General features: G+C 42.5%; 1 protein-coding gene across 1 annotated transcript; it reads left to right on the top strand.

Moving 5' to 3' along the window:
* The first annotated feature begins 31 nt into the window (after positions 1 to 31).
* On the top strand, positions 32 to 23,665 carry LOC115170901 (procollagen galactosyltransferase 1). The gene is made up of 12 exons (XM_029727266.1): positions 32 to 417; positions 11,967 to 12,077; positions 13,033 to 13,150; positions 13,965 to 14,099; positions 14,273 to 14,477; positions 15,482 to 15,601; positions 15,887 to 15,963; positions 16,470 to 16,576; positions 16,836 to 16,968; positions 21,844 to 21,971; positions 22,380 to 22,586; positions 22,904 to 23,665. Exons 1-12 carry the CDS (start codon positions 200 to 202, stop codon positions 23,172 to 23,174), a joined length of 1,830 nt encoding a protein of 609 aa, XP_029583126.1. The 5' UTR covers positions 32 to 199; the 3' UTR covers positions 23,175 to 23,665.
* Positions 23,666 to 23,876: the final 211 nt, after the last annotated feature.

The raw sequence follows: 23,876 nt of genomic DNA, 5'->3' as shown, positions 1-23,876 counted from the left end.
ATTGAGGGACATCTCCTTTAATCCCCTGGTTGAATATCGCTGAGACTGTTTGGAGCTTTGTAATTGAGGCGTTGCGTTTTTGTCGGTGGTGACATATTTTCATGAAAGGGCTTCAAGTCAGTGAAATATTTTCTCTTTCTGCATAGTGTGTTTCTTTGTTAGTTTATAACTTGCTTTTTTCCATTTGCTGTGCTTTGCGATGCACGGGTACAACTTACTTCTGTCCACCGCCCTGACGATACTGTTCTCCGGACCAGCTCAAGGATACTTCCCCGAAGAGCGCTGGAGCCCCGAATCTCCACTTCTTGCCCCGCGGGTCCTCATTGCCCTCGTCTGCCGCAACTCTGAACATTCTCTGCCTTATTTCCTTGGAAATATCGAACGTCTGAATTATCCCAAGGACCGCGTGGCAATTTGGTAAGTGTGTTTAAATGTGAGGTATGGTCTCTGTTTTATGATGGTATTGATGTGGCTAGCATATTAGTTAGCCAACGTTACTGTAATTTACAAGGGCAGGGTGTCATTCCTCGTTACTGGGCCAATTTTATGTATGTTTAGATGACAAGTCAAAAGCAACTTTACTAGCACCAACCATAATGTACATATGCAAGATCAGAATTACAGCTATCATCACAAAAGTTCTAGAAAGATGAATCCGGGCGAGGGGGCGCCACTTTCCTTGCAGTGAGTCTGTGAACGTTTTTAGGGGGAAAGGGGGGTAGTCATTTTCCTGCAACGTCACCAGAGTGCACTGCATGGTGCTTAGTGTTCAATTGAATTGGTCAGATGTTTGGCATTTCTGTTGAAGTAGAGGCCACTACTACTAGCCAGTGCCTACGTGGTATTTATTCACCCATTGGAAACACAGAAAGGATAGAGCCCCCCTTGCCTGTAACTAGCTGAGACCTGTCAATCCGTCTTCTACTGTATTTCTCAATCCGTCTTCTACTGTATTTCTCCTCACCTTCGCCAAGGAGAGAATATCCCCTCTTGTCTGAAATCTATCCACTGTAAAGATTTCTGAATGTGTCGCCCTAAGGGCTAGGCTAAATACTGATCTGTTAGTTCAGCTATTAAACTGAGATGATGACTACAGGAAATATAGCCACAGGAAATCTCTTGACTGTCCCCCATGATGAAAGCAGGGAGGGGACTGTGGATCTTTATATTTTAGCAGTCTAAATGAGTGGGTGGTGGGATGGAGGTCAATTTGAGGTTTTCTTGGTATTGACCTCCAGGTCAGATAAGTTACTGTTTACCCTATTGCTAAGCAGTGTATTGATGTTGTTTTGAGGTATTTAAAAAAATATATATATTTTTTAAAACTATGTTTAGGCTACTACTGATGAATCAAATCAAATTTTATTGGTCACATACACATGTTTAGCAGATGTTATTGGGAGTGTAGCGAAGTGCTTGTGCTTCTAATTCTAACCGTGCAGCAATATCTAACAAGTAATCTAACAATTCCACAACAACTACCTTGTACACAAAATCTAAGTAAAGGAATGGAATAAGAATATATACTATTGAAGTTGGAAGTTTACATACACATTTAAACTCAGCTTTTCACAATTCCTGACATTTAATCCTAGTAAAAATTCCCTGTCTTAGGTCAGTTAGGATCACCACATTATTTTAAGAATGTGAAATGTCAGAATAATAGTAGAGAGAATTATTTATTTCAGCTTTTATTTCGTTCATCACATTCCCAGTGGGTCAGAAGTTTACATACACTCAATTAGTATTTGGTAGCATTGCCTTTAAATTGTTTAACTTGGGTCAAACGTTTCAGGTAGCCTTCCACAAGCTTCCTACAATAAGTTGGGTGAATTTTGGCCCATTCCTCCTGACAGAGCTTGTGTCACTGAGTCAGGTTAGTAGGCCTCCTTGCTCACACACGCTTTTTCAATTCTGCCCACAAATGTTCTATAGGATTGAGGTCAGGGCTTTGTGATGGCCACTCCAATACCTTGACTTTGTTGTCCTTAAGCCATTTTGCCACAACTTTGGAAGTATGCTTGGGGTCATTGTCCATTTGGAAGACCCATGTGCGGCCAAGCTATAACTTCCTCACTGATGTCTTGAGATGTTGCTTCAATATATCCACATCATTTTCCTACCTCATGATGCCATCTATTTTGTGACGTGCACCAGTCCCTCCTGCAGCAATGCACCCCCACAACATGATGCTGCCACTCCCGTGCTTCACGGTTGAGATGGTGTTCTTCGGCTTGCAAGCCTCCCCTTTTTTCTCCAAACATAACGATGGTAATTATGGCCAAACAGTTCTATTTTTGTTTCATCAGACCAGAGGACATTTCTCCAAAAAGTACGACCTTTGTCCCCATGTGCAGTTGCAAACCGTAGTCTGGCTTTTTTATGGTGGTTTTGGAGCAGTGGCTTCTTCCTTGCTGAGCGGCCTTTCAGGTTATGCCGATATAGGACTCGTTTTACTGTGGATATAGATACTTTTGTACCTGTTTCCTCCAGCATCTTCACAAGGTCCTTTGCTGTTGTTCTGGGATTGATTTGCACTTTTTGCACCAAAGTACGTTCATCTCTAGGAGACAGACTTGTGGATGTCTAAAATTTTGTTTCTGAGGTCTTGGCTGGTTTCTTTACATTTTCCCATGATGTCAAGCAAAGAGGCACTGAGTTTGAAGGTAGGCCTTGAAATACATCCACAGGTACACCTCCAATTGACTCAAATTATGTCAGTTAGCCTATCAGAAGCTTCTAAAGCCATGACATAATTTTCTGGAATTTTCCAAGCTGTTTAAAGGCACAGTCAACTTAGTGTATGTAAACTTCTGACCCACTGGAATTGTGATACAGTGAATTATAAGTGAAATAATCTGTCTGTAAACAATTGATGGAAAAATTACTTGTGTCATGCACAAAGTAGATGTCCTAACCGACTTGCCAAAACTATAGTTTGTTAACAAGAAATTTGTGGATTGGTTGTAAAACAAGTTTTAATGACTCCAACCTAAGTGTATGTAAATGTCCGACTTCAACTGTACATATAAATATATCTGGATGAGCAAGAAGTGGGATAGGCAAGATGCAATAAATGATATAAAATACAGTATATACATATGAGATGAGAAATGCAAGATATATAAACATGATTAAAGTAGCATTATTAAAGTGACTAGTGATCCATTTATTAAAGTGTCCAAAGAGTTTAAGTCTGTATGTAGGCAGCAGCCTCACTGTTAGTGATGACTGTTTAACAGTCTGATGGCCTTGAGATCGAAGCTATTTTTCAGTCTCTCGGTCCTAGCTTTGATGCATCTGTACTGACCTCGCCTTCTGGATGGTAGCAGGGTGAACAGGCAGTGGCTTGGGTGGTTGTTGTCCTTGATGATCTTTTTGGCCTTCCTGTGACATCGCGTGCTGTAGGTGTCCTGGAGGGCAGGTAGTTTGCCCCCGGTGATGCGTTAGGCAGACTGCACCACTCTCTGGAGAGCCCTGCTGTTGTGGGCGGTGCTGTAGCCGTACCAGGCGGTGATGCAGCCCAACAGGATGCTTTCAATTGTGCATCTGTAAATGTTTGTGAGGGTTTTAGGTTGACAAGCCAAATTTCTTCAGCCTCCTGAGGTTGAAGAGGCGCTGTTGCGCCTTCTTCACCACACTGTCTGTGTGGGTGGACCATTTCAGTTTGTCTGTGATGTGTACACCGAGGAACTTAACTTTCCACCTTCTCCACTGCTGTCCTGTCGATGTGGATAGGGGGGTGCTCCCTCTGCTGTTTCCTGAAGTCCACGATCATCTCCTTAGTTTTGTTGACGTTGAGTGAGAGGTTGTTTTCCTGGCACCACACTCAGAGTGCCCTCACCTCCTCCCAATAGGCTGTCTCGTTGTTGTTGATAATCAAGTTTACTACTGTTGTGTCATCTGCCAACTTGATGATTGAGTTGGAGGCGTGCATGGCCACGCAGTCATGGGTGAACAGGGAGTACAGGAGGGGGCTGAGCATGCACCCTTGTGGGGCCCCAGTGTTGAGGATCAGCGAAGTGGAGATGTTGTTTCCTACCTTCACCACCTGGGGGTGGCCCGTCAGGAAGTCCAGGACCCAATTGCACAGGGAGGGGTTGAGACCCAGGGCCCCAAGCTTAATGATGAGCTTAGAGGGTACTATGGTGTTGAATGCTGAGCTGGATTCAATGAACAGCATTCTTACATATGTATTCCTCTTGTCCAGGTGGGTTAGGGCAGTGTGTAGTGTGATGGCGATTGTATCGTCTGTGGATCTATTGGGGCAGTACGCAAATTGAAGTGGGTCTAGGGTGACAGGTAAGGTAGAGGTGATATGATCTGTGACTAGTCTCTCAAAGCACTTCATGATGACAGAAGTGAGTGCTACGGGGCGTTTAGTAATTTAGTTCAGTTACCTTTAACTTCTTGGGTACAGGAACAATGGTGGCCATCTTGAAGCAGGTGGGGACTCAGACTGGGATAGGGAGAGATTGAATATGTTCGTAAACACCCAAGCCAGCTGGTCTGTGCATGCTCTGAGGATGCGGCTAGGGATGCCGTCTGGGCCGGCAGCCTTTAGCAGGGTTAACACGTTTAAATGTCTTACATCGGCCACGGGGAATAACTACACTGTTTGTATTCGGCCATATTCCCAGTAAACTTTCCATGGTTAAATGAGGTGGTTCCTGCTTTCAGTTTTGAGTGAATACCTCCATCTATCCACGGTTTCTGGTTAGGGTAGGTTTTAATAGTCACAGTGGGTACAACATCTCCTATGCACTTCCTTATAAACTCCCTCAACGAATCAGCGTATAAAACTATATTATTCTCTGAGGCTACCCGAAACATGTCCCAGTCTGCGTGATCAAAACAATCTTGAAGCGTGGATTCCGATTGGTCAGACCAGCGTTGAGTAGTCCTTGTCACGGGTACATTCTGTTTGAGTTTCTGTCTATAGGAAGGGAGGAGCAAAATGTAGTTGTGGTCAGATTTCCTGAAGGGTGGGCGGGGGAGGGCCTTGTATGCATCTCGGAAGTTATAGTAGCAGTGATCCAGTGTATTGCCAGCATGAGTGCTACAATCAATATGCTGATAGAATTTAGGTAGCCTTGTTCTCAAATTTGCTTTTTTTAAATCCCCAGCTACAGTAAATGCAGCCTTTAGGATATATGGTTTTCAGTTTGCATGAAGTCCAGTGAAGTTCCTTGAGGGCCGTTGTAGTATCGGCTTGAGGGGGATATACACGGCTGTCACAATAATTGACGAGAATTCTCTTGGGACTTATTGTTAGTGAATGAGTCGTGTACAGGCCAATGTGCTTGGACTGAGTGGGACATTGCCATAATTACAATGGACTATCCAGAGCAACTGGAAATCCTCTCAAACTAGAGTAGCTGACAACATTAGTTTAGATTTAACACTTTGTGACAAACAAAACATGACAAACAAGATTCTCTGGTCTGATGAACTCTTTGGACTGAATGCTAAGCGCCAGGACTGGAGGAAACCCGGCACCATCCCTCCCATAATGCATCATGCTGTGGGGATGTTTTTCAGCGGCATGGACTGGATAGTCAGGATAGATGGAAAGATAAACAGAGAAAAGTACAGCGAAAAGTACAGCGAGATCTTTACGAAAACCTGCTCCAGAGCGCCCAGGACCTCAGACGGGGCGAAGTTTCACCTTCCAAGAGGAGAACGACTCTAAGCACACAGCCAAGACAACGCGAGAGTGGTTTCGGGACAAGTCTCAATGTCCTTGAGTGGCCTAGCCAGAGCCCGGACTTGAGCCCTATCGAACATCTCTGGAGAGACCTGAAAATAGCTGTGCAGCGACGCTCCCAATCCAACCTGACAGAGCTTGAGAGGATCTGCAGAGAAGAATGGGAGAAACGCTGTAATCTCTGTCAAAGGTGCTTCAACAAAGTACTGAGTAAAGGGTCTAAATACTTATGTAAATGTGATAGTTATGTTTTTCTATTTTATACATTTGCAAACATTTCTAAAACCCTGTTTTTGCTTTGTCATTATGGGGTATTGTGTGTAGATTGAGGGGGGGGGAAATAAGTTAATATATTTTAGAATATGGCTGTAACGTAACAAAGTGGAAACAGTTGTCATGTTCGTTGGAATAATCGGACCAAGGCGCAGCGTGAGTAGCGTTCCACATCTTTTAATATAAAGTGAAACCAAGCAAAATACAAAAACCAATAAAAAATAAACGAAACGTGACGACAATGAAACTACACATAAACAGAATATCCCATAACCCACAGGTGGAAAACATGCTACTTAAGTATGATCCCCAATTAGAGACAACGATTACTAGCTGCCTCTAATTGGGAATCATACAAATCACCCAAACATAGAAAAACTAAACGAGAACCCCACATAGAAAATATAAACTGGATTAACCCCCCAGTCACGCCCTGACCTACTCTACCATAGAAAATAAAAGTTTTCTATGGTCAGGACATGACAGTCAAGGGGTCTGAATACTTTCCGAATGCACTGTAAATAGAAATAATGAAGTGTCTTACTCTTCTCCATGGTTGGTCCTCTTTCCTAATCTTTGAAGGTGGAAGGAGCCACAGTTATACACCTGAGCCTGCTTACTTGCACAACACAATCCATCAATCAGGTTTATACACGGTGTGTAGTTGTGGGTTATGGGGTGTCTAATTGTTCTACATTTGTTCAATATGGGTGACTCTTAAAATATACTTTTTCCCCATACAGACACCACCCTTACCTGAACAGCACCCTCAAGTAAGAAGTAGAAATCAAGGGGAGAGAAACTGGGAATTGAATAACTGCAGCTAACCTAGCTAAGTAAATGGAAGAATACTCTTATTTCAATATGAATAGCTGTTAAAAGAGCCTTTGGTTGTGCGTAGTGTAGTCTATGGTGTTGCCAGGGAACAGCACCCTCTTTGAAGAAGTAGGAGGTGAAGATCTCCCGCACATGGATTGCCTCCCGTGCTGCATTGTTGGCCCCCATCCTGGCAACATCCTGCAGAGCAGCAGACCTCTCCTCTGGCACACGGCAGAGAGCTGCAGGTCCCCTCCCGATCCTCGTGTCCATCCTCATGGCGTTATGCAGGACACAGGTAGCCTTTACACACGCCTAAATTCCCCCACCAGGCAGTTCCAGATGGCCCTGGTCAACCAACCATGCAATGCCCTACACGGTAACTGTAGGCAATCGTTTTGAAGGAATCTCCAGTAGGAATATGGAAGGTAATGTCATTTATTAGACTTTTGCATCACCAAGTCACTGTGGATTATTAAAGTATAATATCTCTTATAACAAATCATGATGACATTGGATAGATGGACGAATGTGTACACGTGTGCATGTGTAGCATGTGACAACAGCAGGATCATATCAAGGATCGCATCACAAATGAATACATAAATACCAGTTGAAGCTTGCTGATGAGTTGATCATTTGAAACAGCTGTGTTTCTGGGGAAGGAGGAGGGGGGGATGGGGTTCACCATTTACACCCAAACAACATGCTCAAACAGGGTATGAGTCTCTGAGGCCCGAGCTGTTTGCTTGGCTGTGCTGGAGAGGATTGGAATGCTCTAAAATGATCTTCACTCACCTACTTTAGGCCTACCTCCATGAATGGGCCACAGTGTAGTGAGGTCACAATATACCATAATGTTACGGCTACACTCTAGCCCTTGAATATACTAGCCTAACTGGTGGATGTGTGGGCTTAGGCTATACTCCAATTGACAGTAAATGTGTTACTGTTTGTGTAAAAAAAAATATACATTTATTCAGTGTTATACCAAAACGAAGCATTTTGTTTAGATGTGTTTGTAAGCCCATTAAATCACATCTGTGCTTTTTCCAAACAGTTTCCTATGTTAAAAACATGGTTCATGTACTGTCATAAACATAGAGCTCTGTTATAAACACGGCCTTACAGTAACAAACAGTTTTGCGCTTGGATTTCCATAATAAGCTTAAGGATATCTTACTGTTATCTCAACATGAGCTGACAAAACGTTGATGTAAGTCCAGGTCCCAGCTCCAGACCATTTATGTATAGATCCAGCTATATGCCTCAGACCCAAAATGAATGTAAAATGTCATTATTGGAGTTGAAACATAGGCCTATCTGGACCTACACAATCAATGGCTTGGGCAGAATGACAGTGTAGGCTACCCCTTGCGTACGTTTTCTGAAGAGCTCAGGAGGAGCGGATTTCGACTGTGCACAAGGCTTGGAGAGTCCTGGATGTGAAATCGATTTGATGAGTATGTAGGTACGTCTTGGACGGCTAGAGTGAGGAGACGGGAGAGAACAAACTTAGCGAGGAGCTGCCGTGTTCTCACAGACCAGTGTGACATCAGCACTCCAGCACTCCACACTGAGAAGGTAGAACCTGCTTTGGCTGCCTGCCGTCAGGACTGGAGAATTACACGCTGTGCTGTCAGTGGCACAGTTGTGCTTAGAGGTTTAGGCCAGACCAGCACTCTGACTCTGTTGCCTGCCTAGAAACAACCCCTAGGCACTAATCTGCATGATTTGGATAGGTTAAGGCTAAGCAAAATGGGGAGTAGCTCCTCCCTTGGGCCCCATCCAGAAACGGCCCCTAGCCCCTAACCCCTAGGCACTGATCTGGAAGAATTTGATAGGAAGGCCAGCAGAATAAACATTTCAAACATTTTAGAATAAGACGTAACAAAATGTGGAAAAAGTTAAGGGGTCTGAATACTTTCCAAATGCATTGTATCTTAAGATGAAGACACTATTTGTAATTCGCTCTGGATTAGAGCGTCTTCTAAATGACTAAAATGTCAATGTAAAAATGAACAATTGCAAAGCATGCTGAGTATTATTCGAATGAGCTCCACCCTGAAACAAGGCCAATAATAAACCTAGTGTGCTTTGCAGTTCATTTTGGCATGTTCTGTTGACATATACATTTTGGTCATTTAGCAGACACTCTTATCCAGAGTGACTTGCCCAACTAAGGTAGATAAACAACAACATATTATAGTCATAGCAAGAAACATTTTTGTAACTGTTCCTCAGAATGTTGTTGCTGTTCGGGCCAGCTACTTGCAAATTCATTTTTGTATTTTAAAATAGAAAAAACATGTATTTTAATTAAATACATTACAAAATAAATAAAACATTTTTGTTTATTTTGATACATTGATCTTTATGGTATTTTGTATGTTGTAATAGTATTTAGTAATTTTTGTCCATCCCTGCTACTGATCAACGTTTGCATAGGAGCATCACTCCAGCATGTCACGCCTGTATGGAAGGACGTCATTATAGGCACTGCTCTTAGTTTGAGAATATAAAATAACATCAATGCAAATGGGTCTAACGTTAAGTCATGATTTGTGGTCATCATTTTCCATGATCGGGAATAAGTATTTTTTTTCAGCTGTCAGGAGCATCTCTAAACAACTCAGCTGCCAAGACGAAATTCCAAACAACTCAATTGGCTATTTCAGCTATGTGTTAAGAAATGGGCGGGTTGTAACTTGATCCTACTGCTACGATTCGATAGAGCGAGGCTGTAACTCCGCTCCCTTTCACATCTCATCATATCTCTCTCCATCGCTCATACACTACATGGCCAAAAGTATGGGAACACCATATCAAATTAGTGTATTCAGCTATTTCAGCTACACCCGATCACATAGCCATGCAATCTCAGTAGACAAACATTGGCAGTAGAATGGCCCGTACTGAGGAGCTCACTGACTTTCAACGTGGAACCGTCATAGGATGGCACCTTTCCAACTAGTCAGTTCGTCAAATTTCTGCCCTGCTAGAGCTGCCCTGGTCAACTGTAAGTGCTGTTATTGTGAAGTGGAAACGTCTAGGAGCAACACACAAGCCACACAAGCTCACTACCGAAACTCACTACCGAGTTCCAAACTGCCTCTGGAAGCAACGTCAGCACAATAACTTTTTGTATGGGAGCTTCATGAAATGGGTTCCATGGCTGAGCAGCTGCACACAAGCCTTAAGCCTGTCCACATACTTTTGGTCATGTACTTGGTCCACATACTTTTTGTCCCTGTACCTAAGAAAGCAAAGGTTATTGAACTAAATGACTATCGCCCCGTAGCACTTACCTCTGTCATCATGAAGTGCTTTGAGAGACTAGTCAACGGTTCGCCCCCAGGTGGTGAAGGTAGGAAACAACCCCCTCTTCGCTGATCCTCAACACTGGGGCCCCACAAGGGTGCGTGCTCAGCCCCCTCCTGTACTCCCAGTTCACCCATGACTGTGTGGCCAAGCACGCCTCCAACTCAATCATCAAGTTTGCAGATGACACAACAGTAGTAGGCTTGATTACCAACAATGATGAGACAGCCTACAGGGAGGAGGTGAGGGCTCTGGGAGTGTGGTGTCAGGAAAATAACCTCTCACTCAACGTCAACAAAACTAAGGAGATTATCGTGGACTTCAGGAAACAGCAGAGGGAGCACCCCCCTATCCACATCGATAGGACAGCAGTGGAGAGGGTGGAAAGCTTCAAGTTCCTTGGCGTATACATCACTGACAAACTGAAACGGTCCACCCACACAGACAGTGTGGTGAAGAAGGCGCAACAGCGCCTCGAACCTCAGGAGGCTAAATAAATAACAGCTTCTATCTCAAGGCCATCAGACTGCTAAACAGCCGTCACTAGCACATCAGGTGGCTGCCTGATGTGGCTGCCTATAGACATAGATTAGGAATCACTGGCCACTTTAAGGAAATGAAACACTAGCCACTTTAATAATGTCTCCGTATCTTGCATTACTCATCTCATATGTATAAACTGTACTCTATACTATTCTACAGTATCTTAGTCCAATGCCGCTCTGACATATATATATATATATATATTTAATCCATTCCTTACTTAGATTTACATGTTTTTGAGCATTTGTTGTGAAACTTAGATATTACTTATTAGATATATTGCACTGTCGGAGCTAAAAGCACAAGCATTTTGCTAACCCGCAATAACATCTGCTAAACACGTGTATGTGACCAAAATTTGATTTGATGTAGTGTATCACTTGGTGCTTTTTATTGCGATGACATTTTGCTACCAAGCCATAAATGCGCATAATATCTAACAAGCAGAGCGAAGGCAGGAAAAACTATGCAAGTCAACATACGGATACTATTGCAGCTGGTCAGATCAGCAAACCTGTAAATAGCTAACGTTACTCAGCAAGTCAGATGGCTCGTTGCCGAAAATAGTGCATGTCGCTAGCTAGCCACATTTGCTATTAGCTCCTATCAGATATCTTAGCACCATGTTTATTGGACAAAGGGTATGAGAAAATGCAAAACGTATAAAGTCTCCTAAACCTGTGTTAACTTCAGGGTTCTGATCTAGAAGCACGGTTTTGACTGCTCCTACAGTTTTGCATCGGTACCTCAGTTCAACTGATGCCCCGGCCCAAAAAGACGATTTCAACACACTGCCACATAGAGAAGTCAGATTAGAACATTCTTAATGAGACACTTTAGTCATCGCCTTTGTGCACAAAACATCCATTGACTTATTCAAATAATTGTCGCCGAGGCCAATTGTTTTTCATCACCCGCAGGCGACGATATTACATTTTATATTCATCCAATGTCTGACATGTTTTTTTTGGATGACTTGATGACGGCGTCGCTTCTCACGCTGCTCTCTGTGCACGCTGAGTGCTAGTGCGCACGCTTGTATGGAATCCAATGCTGGAGTCAGTATCCCACGGCTCCTGACAATAGGCCACGATGAAGTGAACACTGAAGTACTGTCATCTGAGCCCTGATATGCTCGTTCACATTCACTGTCTCTACTTTACTCAGGTCTACTTCCAATGCCACATCTCCTATACTTCCAATGCCACGTCTGTGTGTGTGTGTGTGTCTATCTGCTTATTACCCTTACGCTGTTGACCAGAAAAGGAAAAAAAGAATAATGTGCCTCTGTCTCTGCGTTGTACAGGGTAGCGACGGACCACAATGTGGACAACACTACAGCCATCCTGCGTGACTGGCTCGTCAAGGTCCAAAAACTCTACCACTATGTGGAGTGGAGGCCGCAGGAGGAGCCCACGTGAGTTCTTCTCATGTTCACTTTATAAACTGTGTGTGTTTCTGTATCTATCTGTCTTATTTATACAGGAGAGGTAACACTTTTACATTACATTTGTAAGTCATTTGTAAGGCACCTTAATGTAAAGTGTCACCGGAGAGGCCCCTTAATGTAAAGAGTTACGGAGAGGCACCTTAATGTAAAGTGTTACGGAGAGACACCTTAATGTGGCAATCGGCAGTAGAAACAATAATAAAGCGTCTTCCCTGCCTCTGTTTCGGTATAAAGCTGAGGGATGGGGCTAGAGGAATATAGCTACTCAAATTCATAGACAGTGAAGGATTGACCATCCATTATATCAGCGTTATAGTTTTAACCATGTCGTGAGACTATATAGTGTTTGTTTACATTGACTTTGTTTATAAACATTGGAGTAAAACAAGCTTATTTTGGCTTCTGATGGGGTACAGCAGTTGAACTAAGCTCATGAAGAATTTATAAATTAGCCTATATTCTTCAAGAATCGATGGGGAATCCTACATATCATTAATTCATTTATAAGTCCCTAAAATGTATGTAGCAACTGCTGATTGCCCCTTTAATGTAAAGTGTTACGGAGAGGTGCCTGGATGTAAAATGTTACAGAAAGGCACCTTAATAATGTAAAGTGTTACGGAGAGGTGCCTGGATGTAAAATGTTACAGAAAGGAACCTTAATGTAAAGTGTTACGGAGAGGTGCCTGAATGTAAAATGTTACAGAAAGGCACCTTAATAATGTAAAGTGTTACGGAGAGGTGCCTGGATGTAAAATGTTACAGAAAGGAACCTTAATGTAAAGTGTTACGGAGAGGCGCCTGAATGTAAAATGTTACAGAAAGGAACCTTAATGTAAAGTGTTACGGACAGGCACCTTGCTGTAAATTGTTCCCAGAGAGGATGTACTGAATGTCCTGTTTGTTTATGTTTGTCACTCAGAGAGTACCAGGATGCAGACAGTCCGAAGCAGTGGACCAACCTCCGCTATGCACACGTGATGAAGCTACGGCAGGCAGCACTGGACTCCGCAAGAAACATGTGGGCAGACTACTTCATGGTACATCTTTCTCCAGTCTACATGACGACCCCACCCTATTTTACAGATAAACAGGGTGAGTCCCGAACGGCACCCTATTCCCTACATAGTGCGTAGGGAAATAGGGTGCCATTTGGGACGCAAAGTGCACTGCTTTTGACCAGGGCCAATATGTAGGGAATAGGGTGCCATTTGAGACGCTGTCAAGTCTTTCTCCACAACGACCCACCCTATTTTACGGAGGCGCAGAGTTCTCCTTACAAGAACAATAACGCAGTAAGAGAACAGCAGGAGTCATGTTTTCCTGTCTCACTTCTGGTTTAGAGGAAACCAATTCATCTGGCTTGGTGTTACTATGTACCATTCTGTAACAAATCTGGCTGAATCTGAAATATGACAGCTTTGAGTTCTATTCTTGCACCCCAAAGCATGAACACGTTGTCCAGGACTCGCAGGGGTATAATTTTGGGACGGAGTGAAAGCACAGATGAGGAAGTTTTGTTCTTGAAATGTGCCTTTTGTCTTCAGTAATGTTGTGCAATTAAAGCTGGGTTAAAATAGAGCAGCTAAAGTTTATGAATGATAACAAATACTATTTGAACCCAGGTCTGTGGCCAATACCGCCTCTTCATTCTAACACTGATTCTGGTGGCTGGACTTAGGCTACAATGACATCCATTGTTCAAAGTGTCACTAGAGAGGGTTGACATTGCAGAGTGATGTTTAAAGCGTGAAGTGGATTAAGTGTCCCGCTGTTCCCTCTCCCCCTTCTATCACACTCTCACACACACACACACACACACACTCACACCCTCTTCCACTCTCCCCTGTCTAGGTGGCGGACTGTGATAACCTATTGACCAATCCTAATGTACTGTGGAAGCTCATCAAGGAGAAGAAGACCATCGTAGCTCCCATGTTAGAGTCCCGTGCAGCCTACTCCAACTTCTGGTGTGGCATGACCTCCCAGGTACGCTACTATGTGTGTGGGTGGGTGTGTGTGCTTGTGTGCAGGCGTGCGGTCGTGGCCTCCCCACATACTTTGCATGCGATCATGCATTAAAGTGAGAGCACAATAACCTTGATTGAAGCGCTTAGAAGTGCTCATCGTGTTCTGAACTGTTCTCCCTCGTCCTCCTCCAGGGTTACTATAAGCGCACCCCGGCCTACATCCCTATGAGAAAGCAGGTGCGTAAAGGATGCTTCGCGGTTCCCATGGTGCACTCCACCTTCCTGATTGACTTGAGGAAGGAGGCGTCACGCCAGCTGGCCTTCCACCCCCCTCACCCAGACTACAGCTGGGCCTTCGACGACATCATTGTCTTCGCTTTCTCCGCTCGCATGGCAGGTACTGTTAACGTGTTCTTTCTCTTTAATCCTGTTTAGTAGCTTTCACATACAATACAGCATGATAATGATTTGGTACGCTTCATTGTGTTTGACCTCTACGCTCACATGGCAGGTATGTCTACTACTGTTATTGTGTTCACAGGGCAGGTATGCCTACTGCTGTTATTCTGTTCACAGGGCAGATAGGCCTACTGCTGTTATTCTGTTCACAGGGCAGATAGGCCTACTACTGTTATTGTGTTCACAGGGCAGGTATGCCTACTGCTGTTATTGTGTTCACAGGGCAGATAAGCCTACTACTGTTATTGTGTTCACAGGGCAGATAGGCCTACTGCTGTTATTGTGTTCACAGGGCAGATAGGCCTACTGCTGTTATTGTGTTCACAGGGCAGATAAGCCTACTGCTGTTATTGTGTTCACAGGGCAGATAGGCCTACTACTGTTATTCTGTTCACAGGGCAGATAGGCCTACCTTTTAGATCTGAGTTTTCCACAACAGTAATGAATAAGACTATATGGACAGGGAGGATCTGATTCTAGATCAGCTGTCCGCCTCCCGAGGCGCTTTGTGAATAGGCTGAGGCTATGACTACGTAGATTTCACCCCTGCCCCACCCCCGTCCTGCCCCTCAGGGGACTTGTTTCTCAAATCTAAGGATCAGAAATCACGTTCTGCACGTGGTTTTTTAATTTTTTAATTTATTTTTAATTCCTGGGGGTTTAACAGACAGTGGTGAGTTTCCAGAGTCTGTTTTTACTAATTCTATCCATAGACATAGTGTATGCTTTGTGTAAGATATCTTAATTATACTTTTGCATAAATACATAGTGTCATATTTTGAAGGATGCCATTTTGAGGCGTGACACAAAGAACCTCATCTACAGTGAGACTTGTAGTGTGAATAGCCATCGCAGAGCAACGTGTAACTGTTTGTAGTAACCTTGTCGTTGATAACAAACGTCTCTTCTCCCTCTACACTACTCTTCCTCCGTCTTCCACAGATGTGCAGATGTTCCTATGTAACAGAGAGACTTATGGGTATTTCCCCGTGCCACTGCGAGCTCACAACTCCCTGACAGACGAAGCGGAGAGCTTCTTACATTCCTTGTTGGAGGTCAATGGTGAGTGTTATGTCATATTGTCACAGGTCAAAAGGTAGTCGGCTCTTATGTCCATACTGGCATCCGAACGGGCAAAACTGGTTGAAATGACCTATTTTTTGACGTCTCACTGGGTTACCGCTTAGGATGGATGCTCAATACATTGCCTCATTCTAAGTGGTAGGCCAGTGTGGATATCGGAACACAGCTGGAAGTTGGAGCTTTTCGTTCTTCTCTAACTAATGTTACTGGTCGGCATGTGATGTTGTTTATCATTCCTATCATTTTTCTCCTTTCTCACGTTAGTGCGGAACCCTCATGTGCTGCCCTCGGAGTACATCCCGGCCCCCATAAAGATACAAGATAAACTGGGCTTTGATGAGGTGGGATATGAGCCAGCTCAGAATATGGTTTCTTTCTATGGAGGTTGCGTGTCTGCAGGTTTTCACTCCTCCCTTGTACTTGACTGATCAATTAAGGTCACTGATTAGTTAAGAACGCCCCTTGCGTGGTTGTCTAGCTCTTCATTGGACACAGTCGAAAGTAAATGTCAAAAACCAGCAGACACTCGGCCCTCCATGGAATGAGTTTGACACCTCTGACATAGGCACTCCTGAAGATGTGTAAGGATCTAATGGCATTAAGCCATAAGGCAATTGCTTCACCATGTCTTCTGGTAGGCTCGGTTGAATTGTCACCACATTTCATACACCTATCCAACTGTTTCCGAGTGTTTAAGGGTAGCTGTCTTTTTAGCATTTATCACTAGAATTCAGAATGTCTCTTTTGCACCCTTCAGCTCTAAATGTCTCCCTCTGTGGGTGCCATGTGGTATTGTATGTATTGACTCACTACCATACACTAAAGCCCATGTATTGCATGTGTGCAGGTGTTCATGATCAACCTAAAGAAACGGACAGACCGGCGGGATCGCATGCTGAGGACTCTGTACGAGCAAGAGATTGCCTGCAAGGTCATTCAAGCGGTAGACGGCAAGTAAGTTGACCCCTTTTTGAAGGCGCTCCTCTCTCTGCTCGTCAAACACTTCATGTACCATTTAAAGGTAGACTCAGTGATGGGACATCATCACACACAGCAGAAGTTGCCTCACTGTTTATAATGTCATGTCGCTAAGTCTTCAAGCGCTCAAAATGACCCTGTTATTTCTCTCTCCATCTCTATTTGTGTCTCTCTTTATCTCTGTCCCTTTCTCTCTCACCCCCCTCTCGCCTGCCCCTCCCTCTCTCCCCCTCAGAGCGATGAACATCAGTGAGATCAATGCCCTGGGGATCCACATGCTACCAGGCTACAGTGATCCGTATCACGGCAGGCCCCTCACTAAGGGAGAGCTGGGCTGCTTCCTCTCACACTACAACATCTGGAAAGAGGTGAGCCCAGCAGCTGCAGGCCAGGGTAGTGTTCAGTGGGGAGAACATTTTTAGAAACGGTGTGAAACAGGGGAGGTAGTACCTGAAATTGTCCAATAAGAACACAGATTTTCATTATTTGTTAACAAAAAACTTTTGCTTCAGTGTGCTCTCCTAAAGAATACATTAGGGTTGGGCTCAATTTATCATATTATTAAGAATGCCTCAAATTCTTGAATTGAAATTTACTTGAATTGAATTTGAATTGAAGTAGTAAACCAGATACAGATTTGCAATTCAAATTTGAATGAAAGGAAATAGAGTTTAATTCAATGAAATTCAAAATCCTCTTCTATTCTACAGTACATCTTGCACATAAAACATGTTGTGATATCCATGCAAAATAAATGCTTAAAATGAATGGCCAAGGAAAACAAAACCTGTATCCAAATAACATTGAAAAAGAACATTGACCTGTATGCGAATAACTTATATTTCATTAACTGAAACTTTGTTCAATTTAGGGAAAATACAATATTTCCCAGAATGTATTAGTTTAACCCTCAAGTTGACCCTGAGGCCTTCAAAAAGAAGCCAAAGAAATGAAATGGTTGGTGGAAATATCATTGGCTATTCTAGTCATATAGTCTTTGGTATCTGGAAGTGTGACCTGTCAGATTCAATGAAACTCTCATGTTCTATGATTTCTTTGAATTAAATTATACTTCACTCAAATTCAACATTCTGTTCAACTCATGCTGGGATGTGTTTTTCAATGATGTTAAAGGTAATTATGATGCAACTATGATGGTGATACGATATGGATTACAATTATCATCATGAATATTAAGGCTATACACACTACATGTTACACACATAGACACTCAACCATGCAAATTGGCAGGGTTATTATTTATTATTTATTTATTATAGTCTTACTCTTATACAGACATCGTACACACTCACTAAATCACATCCAATATCATACACATCAACCTACTCAGATTTACTACACACATAATATCGTATCAAAAAAATGTTAATATCTGTGGCATTGGCTCACAGGCAAACAGGCAACAGAATAAAACAAATATTGCTAGAACCCGTTTCTTGAATCCTAAATATCAGACATTTAAAAGCTCTAATTTTGACCGTCATAATACCTCTGATAGCAGTAACTTTACAATCACTAATTATGGTCAATTTACACTGAGAATAGTATCTAGTTATGGTAAGGGGAGAAATAAATATAGCCAGTTATAATTGTAACGGTTTAGCAGATTATAAAAAAGATCAGTCTTTACATGGCTGAAAGAAAAGGAATATAACATATACTGTTTACAGGAAACTCACTCTACATCCTTAGATGAAGTTGCTTGGAAAATGAATGGGGTGGTGAAATAGTTTTCTGTCATGGACAAAGGAACTCAAAAGGTGTGATGATATTAATTAACAAAAATGTATATCTGAATGTGCAAATAGTCAGGAGTGATTCGCAAGGCTGGTGGATCTTTTTGAATATGAAAGTGGATGAAAAACAGATTTGGCTCATTAATCTATATGGTCCGAATAAGGATGATCCATACTTCTTTGAAAAAATATATATCAATTTATTGAACTTACATCAACAAATGATCAAATCATTATAGTGGGAGACTATAACACAGTGTTAAGTACCTCAATGGACCGTAAAGGAAATCACTCTACAAACTATCATCACCAGTCTATCTAAAAAAAACTGGAGGCCCCTTACACTTCAATGTCGTGATGCAAAAATACTAGCGAAATGCATAGCACTTTAGCACTTTGAACAATACCTGGTTTTACCAGGTATTGTTCATCCTGATCAGACAGGTTTTTTACATGGGCAATACATTGGAGATAATATACGACAACTACTAGAAATAATAGAACATCATGAAACATCCAAGAAGCCAGGCCTGGTATTTATAGCAAAGTTTGAAAAGGCATTTGATAAAGTAAGACTGGATTTTATTTATAAATGCCTCGATTTTTTTCAATTTTGGTGACTCTTATAAAATGGATAAAAGTAATGTATAGCAACCCCAGGTGTAAAATAGTAATAGTACTTCTCAGAGTTTTGAATTGTCAAGAGGAGTTAAACAAGGGTGTCCGCTGTCACCATATCTATTTGTTATGGTAATCGAAATGATAGCTATTAAAATCCAATCCAATAACAACATTAGAGGATTAGAAATCCAAGGCTTAAAACAAATGTGTCTATGTATGCCGATGACTCGTTTTATATTAAGTCCGCAAGCTAAATCCCTGCAATGTCTCATTGAAGATCTAGATAACTTTTCTGGACTCTCTGAACTAAAACCTAAGTGTATAATGTTACATATTGGGTCTTTAAAAAATACAACTTTTACATTACCCTGCAGTGTACCTGTAAAATGGGCTGACGGTGAAGTACAGGTACTTGGTATTCATATCACAAAATATATAAATAAGCTCTCCACAAGGAATTTCAATAGAAAACTTGTAAAAATAGACAAGATCCTGAAACCATGGAGAGGTAAATACCTGTCTATTTATAGAAAAATTGCCCTGGTTAACTCCTTAGTCATATCTCAGTTTACTCACTTATGGCGCTGCCTACTCCTGATGATTCGTTTTTCAAATCATATGAGCAAAATATATTTTGCTTTAACTGGGATGCTGAACCAGACAAAATAAAGCGTGCCTATCTATATAATGAATATGATTTGGGTGGGTTGAGATGATTAAATATAAAAGCACTAAACCTCTCTAAAAGCTTCACTAATTCAAAAGTTTTACTTGAACCCTAAATGGTTTTAAAGTAGGTTACTAAGAAAAGCTCATCCATTGTTTAAAAATGGCCTTCTTGCCTTTGTGCAGATTGCCATGTCTCATTTTCGACGAATTGAAAATGATACTTTTTTGAAAGTATCTCTTTTTCAAACAAGCATTGCAGAGCTGGCAACAATTTCAATGTCACCCCCCTGAAAAGATGGAACAAATATTATGGCTGAACTCAAATGTGCTGGTTGACAAAATACCTGTATTCATGGGAAAGATGTTTGAAAATTGTATTTTGTTCTTAAATTATATTGTAAATTGGAATGGTAGAGTTATGTCTTTCATGGAGTTATCAGAATTGTATGGGAAGGTCTGCTCAATTCAAGAGTACAACCAATTGGTTACAGCATTACCCCAAAAATGGAGGAGGCAGGTGGCAGCGGGAGGAGGAAGGGAACTGGTCTGTATAATATAAAGGATCAAAACTGGCGGAGGAATAAAAATAGCATAAATAGGAAATTATACCAGTTTCATTTGAGGACCAGGATGTTGACAACTGTGCCATACAGATTGCTAAATAGTTACGAAGAGATTTCTGATGTACCAATTCCATGGTACAGGGTGTATGAGTTGATATATATAAAACGACGCAAGATTCAAGACTTCGTGCTGTTTCTGGTCTCAGGTTCAGGAATGGCTGAAAATGCATAACATTTTAAATTGATCCTAGAAATAGTACTGTTAGGGAATCTGGAGAGACCGGGTCAGTCAATTACTAATATACCAATACTCTTAGTAAAAGTATTTATCTTCAACTCGCAATCTGTGGATTCTATTCGATTAGATAGATTGAAATTGTACGTTAAACATCACAGCATAGTTGAAGATATACACCACCGTTCAAAAGTGAAGAGGTGACTCCGGGATGCTGGCCTTCTAGGCAGAGTTACAAAGAAAAAGCCATATCTCAGACTGGCCCAAAAAAAGAAAATATTAAGATGGGCAAAAGAACACAGACACTGGACAGAGGAACTCTGCCTAGAAGGCCAGCATCCCGGAGTCGCCTCTTCACTGTTGACGTTGAGACTGGTGTTTTGCGGGTACAATTTAATGAAGCTGCCAGTTGAGGACTTGTGAGGCGTCTGTTTCTCAAACTAGACACTCTAATGTACTTGTCCTCTTGCTCAGTTGTGCACCGGGGCCTCAAACTCCTATTTCTATTCTGGTTAGAGCCAGTTTGCACTGTTCTGTGAAGGGAGTAGTGCCAGATCTTCAGTTTCTTGGCAATTTCTCGCATGGAACAGCCTTTATTTCTGAGAACTAGAATAGACTGACGAGTTTCAGAAGAAAGTTCTTTGTTTCTGGCCATTTTGAGCCTGTAATCAAACCCCAAAATGCTGATGCTCCAGATACTCAATTAGTCTAAAGAAGGACAGTTTTATTTATTCTTTAATCAGTACAACAGCTTTCAGCTGTGCTAACATAATTGCAAAAGGGTTTTCTAATGATCAATTCGCCTTTTAAAATTATAAACTTGGATTAGCTTACACAACGTGCCATTGGAACACAAGAGTGATGGTTGCTGATAATGGGCCTCTGTGCGCCTATGCAGATATTCCATAAAAAATCTGCTGTTTCTAGCTACAATAGTCATTAACAATGTCTACACTGTATTTCTGATCAATTTGATGTTATTTTAATGGCCGGATGGTTGAGGGGCAGCTATTGGGGAACTGTGGGGGGGGATCTTGGAGGGTTCGGGTCCCCGTTTTTGGCCTTGTGGGAGATCTGTCGACATTCCCTTGAGCAGGGCATTGACCCTGGATACTTATGTGTGTCGCTCTGATTGGGAGTCTGCTGGATGACTGGTGTGGTGTAGTTGTTGAGTGGCTTCACTGCAAGTATATTGTATGTTTTGGATTTCATATAAAAAAAATAAAAAAAATATTTAACTCATGAGTTGAATATGGAGTCAATTCCAAAATTCTGAATTGAGCCCAACCCTTGGAACACACCTCTGACTGCCACTCTCAGGTATAGATAGAGTGTACATACATTTCTTTGCGTCCTCTGAATGTGACGGTGACTGTTTTCTCTCTGGCTATCTCTCAGATCGCAGAGCGGGGTCTAAAGAGTTCCCTGGTGATCGAGGACGATCTGCGTTTCGAGGTCTTCTTCAAGCGACGCCTGATGAACCTGATGAGTGAAGTGGAGAGCCAGGGTCTAGACTGGGACCTGATGTGAGTGTTCCATTCACTGTTCCACTCATAGAGATACATTCAATTACTGTTGTGTTCTGATGACTGAAGTGGAGAGCCAGGGGTAAGACTGGCACCTGATGTAAGTGTTCCATAGACTGTACATCATCCACTATACACACTGGATATCCTCTATTATAGGTCAGTGATTCTCAACCTCTGGTCCGGGGACCGGCATTGGTCCCTGGGATGTCGCTGGCCGATCCCTCAGACACATGATACAGTATTTGGTTAGTTCTTAAGTGTTAATTGTAATGTTAGAAGTCCTTTTAAAAGAGTTAAGAACCCCTGTTCTAGCTTGCTGACTCAGCACTTACTGTCTACCCTTCCCATGTGGTGTAAGCTTCAACTTCTTCAACTTCCTCTTTCCCCAACTGTTCTTCCTCCCAGTTATATCGGCAGGAAGAGGATGCAGGTGGACCGCCCTGAGAAGTCCGTGCCCAATATACACAACCTGGTGGAGGCCGACTACTCCTATTGGACGCTGGGCTATATGATGTCATTACAAGGAGCCCAGAAGCTGCTGAGGGCAGAGCCGTTGAAGAGGATATTACCCGTAGATGAGTTCCTCCCGGTCATGTTCAATAAGCACCCTGTGTAAGTTTACCCCTCTCTGTCGCACGCTTTCTCTCTTTGTCTTTCTGTCGCCTCGGGTAAATCTCAAAAGTATTTCCCTGTATTCCTTGAGTCCTGTCTTCTCGCCTCCTTTTCAAAGTGCAGCAAACGAAGGGAGCATCAGAGGAGAAAGATATTCTCTTCCGAAGCTCCCCTCACCCCCCCTTCACGGTTTGAGGAGGCAGCGAGGAGAGAAGACACTTGAGAAAAGACTTGAGATTCACCCCTTTTCACCTATTTCTCTTTTCAATGTTTCTCTTGACATCTTTATCTCGTCTCTCTCTTACCTCTCTCTCCAGCTCGGACTACATGGAGCAGTTTGAGGAGCGAAACCTGAAGGCCTTCTCAGCCGAGCCTCTGCTAGTGTTCCCCACTCACTACACAGGAGACGCGGGCTACATCAGCGACACCGAGACCTCCGTGGTGTGGGACAACGAGAAGGTGCGTACGGACTGGGACCGGGCCCGCTCGGGGAAGACACAGGAGCAGGCGGAGATCAGCAGCGAGGCCCAGAACTCTGACGTACTCCAGTCACCTCTGGACAGCACAGCCACACGGGACGAACTATGAGAGGGGAATGGGTGGAGAGGAAGGGGATGGGATTGGCGATGGAGGATAGATGGAGAGAAATGCTGAAGATTAAGAACCACCATGGGTTTTTTTTTCTTCGTTTTAGCCCCCTTTCTATGGGCGCCTGTTTTTGTTTCATTTTTTTAACCAAAGAGGACAAGTTAAAAAAGGGATCGGTTGCTTTCTTTTATAACATTTTTTCTTCCATTAACTTTTTAATTTCAGAAATATGTTGGACTCACCTTTTTTTGCTGCATTTACTAGACTTAAATACAGGGTGGGATCTGTATGTCAACAGTGATCTGGTTGGACTGTCTATTACATTTCAGTGAAGTGATTGGCCTGTGAACTGGAACTTTGTTTCTGATTGGTCACTACCATGCCTCAAGTGCCTTATAGCCTAGTTCATCATGCCAAATCTCACAACTGACCCGAGTAGACCTTGTGACCCCTAGAATTAATAAATCATTTATTAATTGTTAATTAATTAACATGTGTGCATGTACTATAACAGTGTACTGTAGCAGTCTTTCTGAAAGGACTGGAAAAGACAAGCATCTGCATGCTTTTGGATATGGCTTTAAGATTACCTTTTTCATTTGTTCATTTTCAAACTATAGGTAGACCTAACATCTTTTGCATCATTTAGAGATTTATGCTTGAAAGTTGTGTGTGCCGCTTCGCAAACGAGTCCCATAGTTT

This window comes from Salmo trutta, chromosome 32, assembly GCF_901001165.1.
Source record: "Salmo trutta chromosome 32, fSalTru1.1, whole genome shotgun sequence".
NCBI classification, from domain to species: Eukaryota; Metazoa; Chordata; class Actinopteri; order Salmoniformes; family Salmonidae; genus Salmo; species Salmo trutta.
This window is presented reverse-complemented; position numbering and strand designations above follow the sequence as displayed.

Excerpts from the sequence above, each read along its gene's own strand:
- LOC115170901 (XM_029727266.1), top strand. The coding sequence starts at position 200 with ATGCACGGGTACAACTTACTTCTGTCCACCGCCCTGACGATACTGTTC. Across the intron at positions 21,972-22,379 it reads GGTCTAGACTGGGACCTGAT|TTATATCGGCAGGAAGAGGA; the intron begins GTGAGTGTTCCA and ends TCTTCCTCCCAG. Across the intron at positions 22,587-22,903 it reads ATGTTCAATAAGCACCCTGT|CTCGGACTACATGGAGCAGT; the intron begins GTAAGTTTACCC and ends CTCTCTCTCCAG.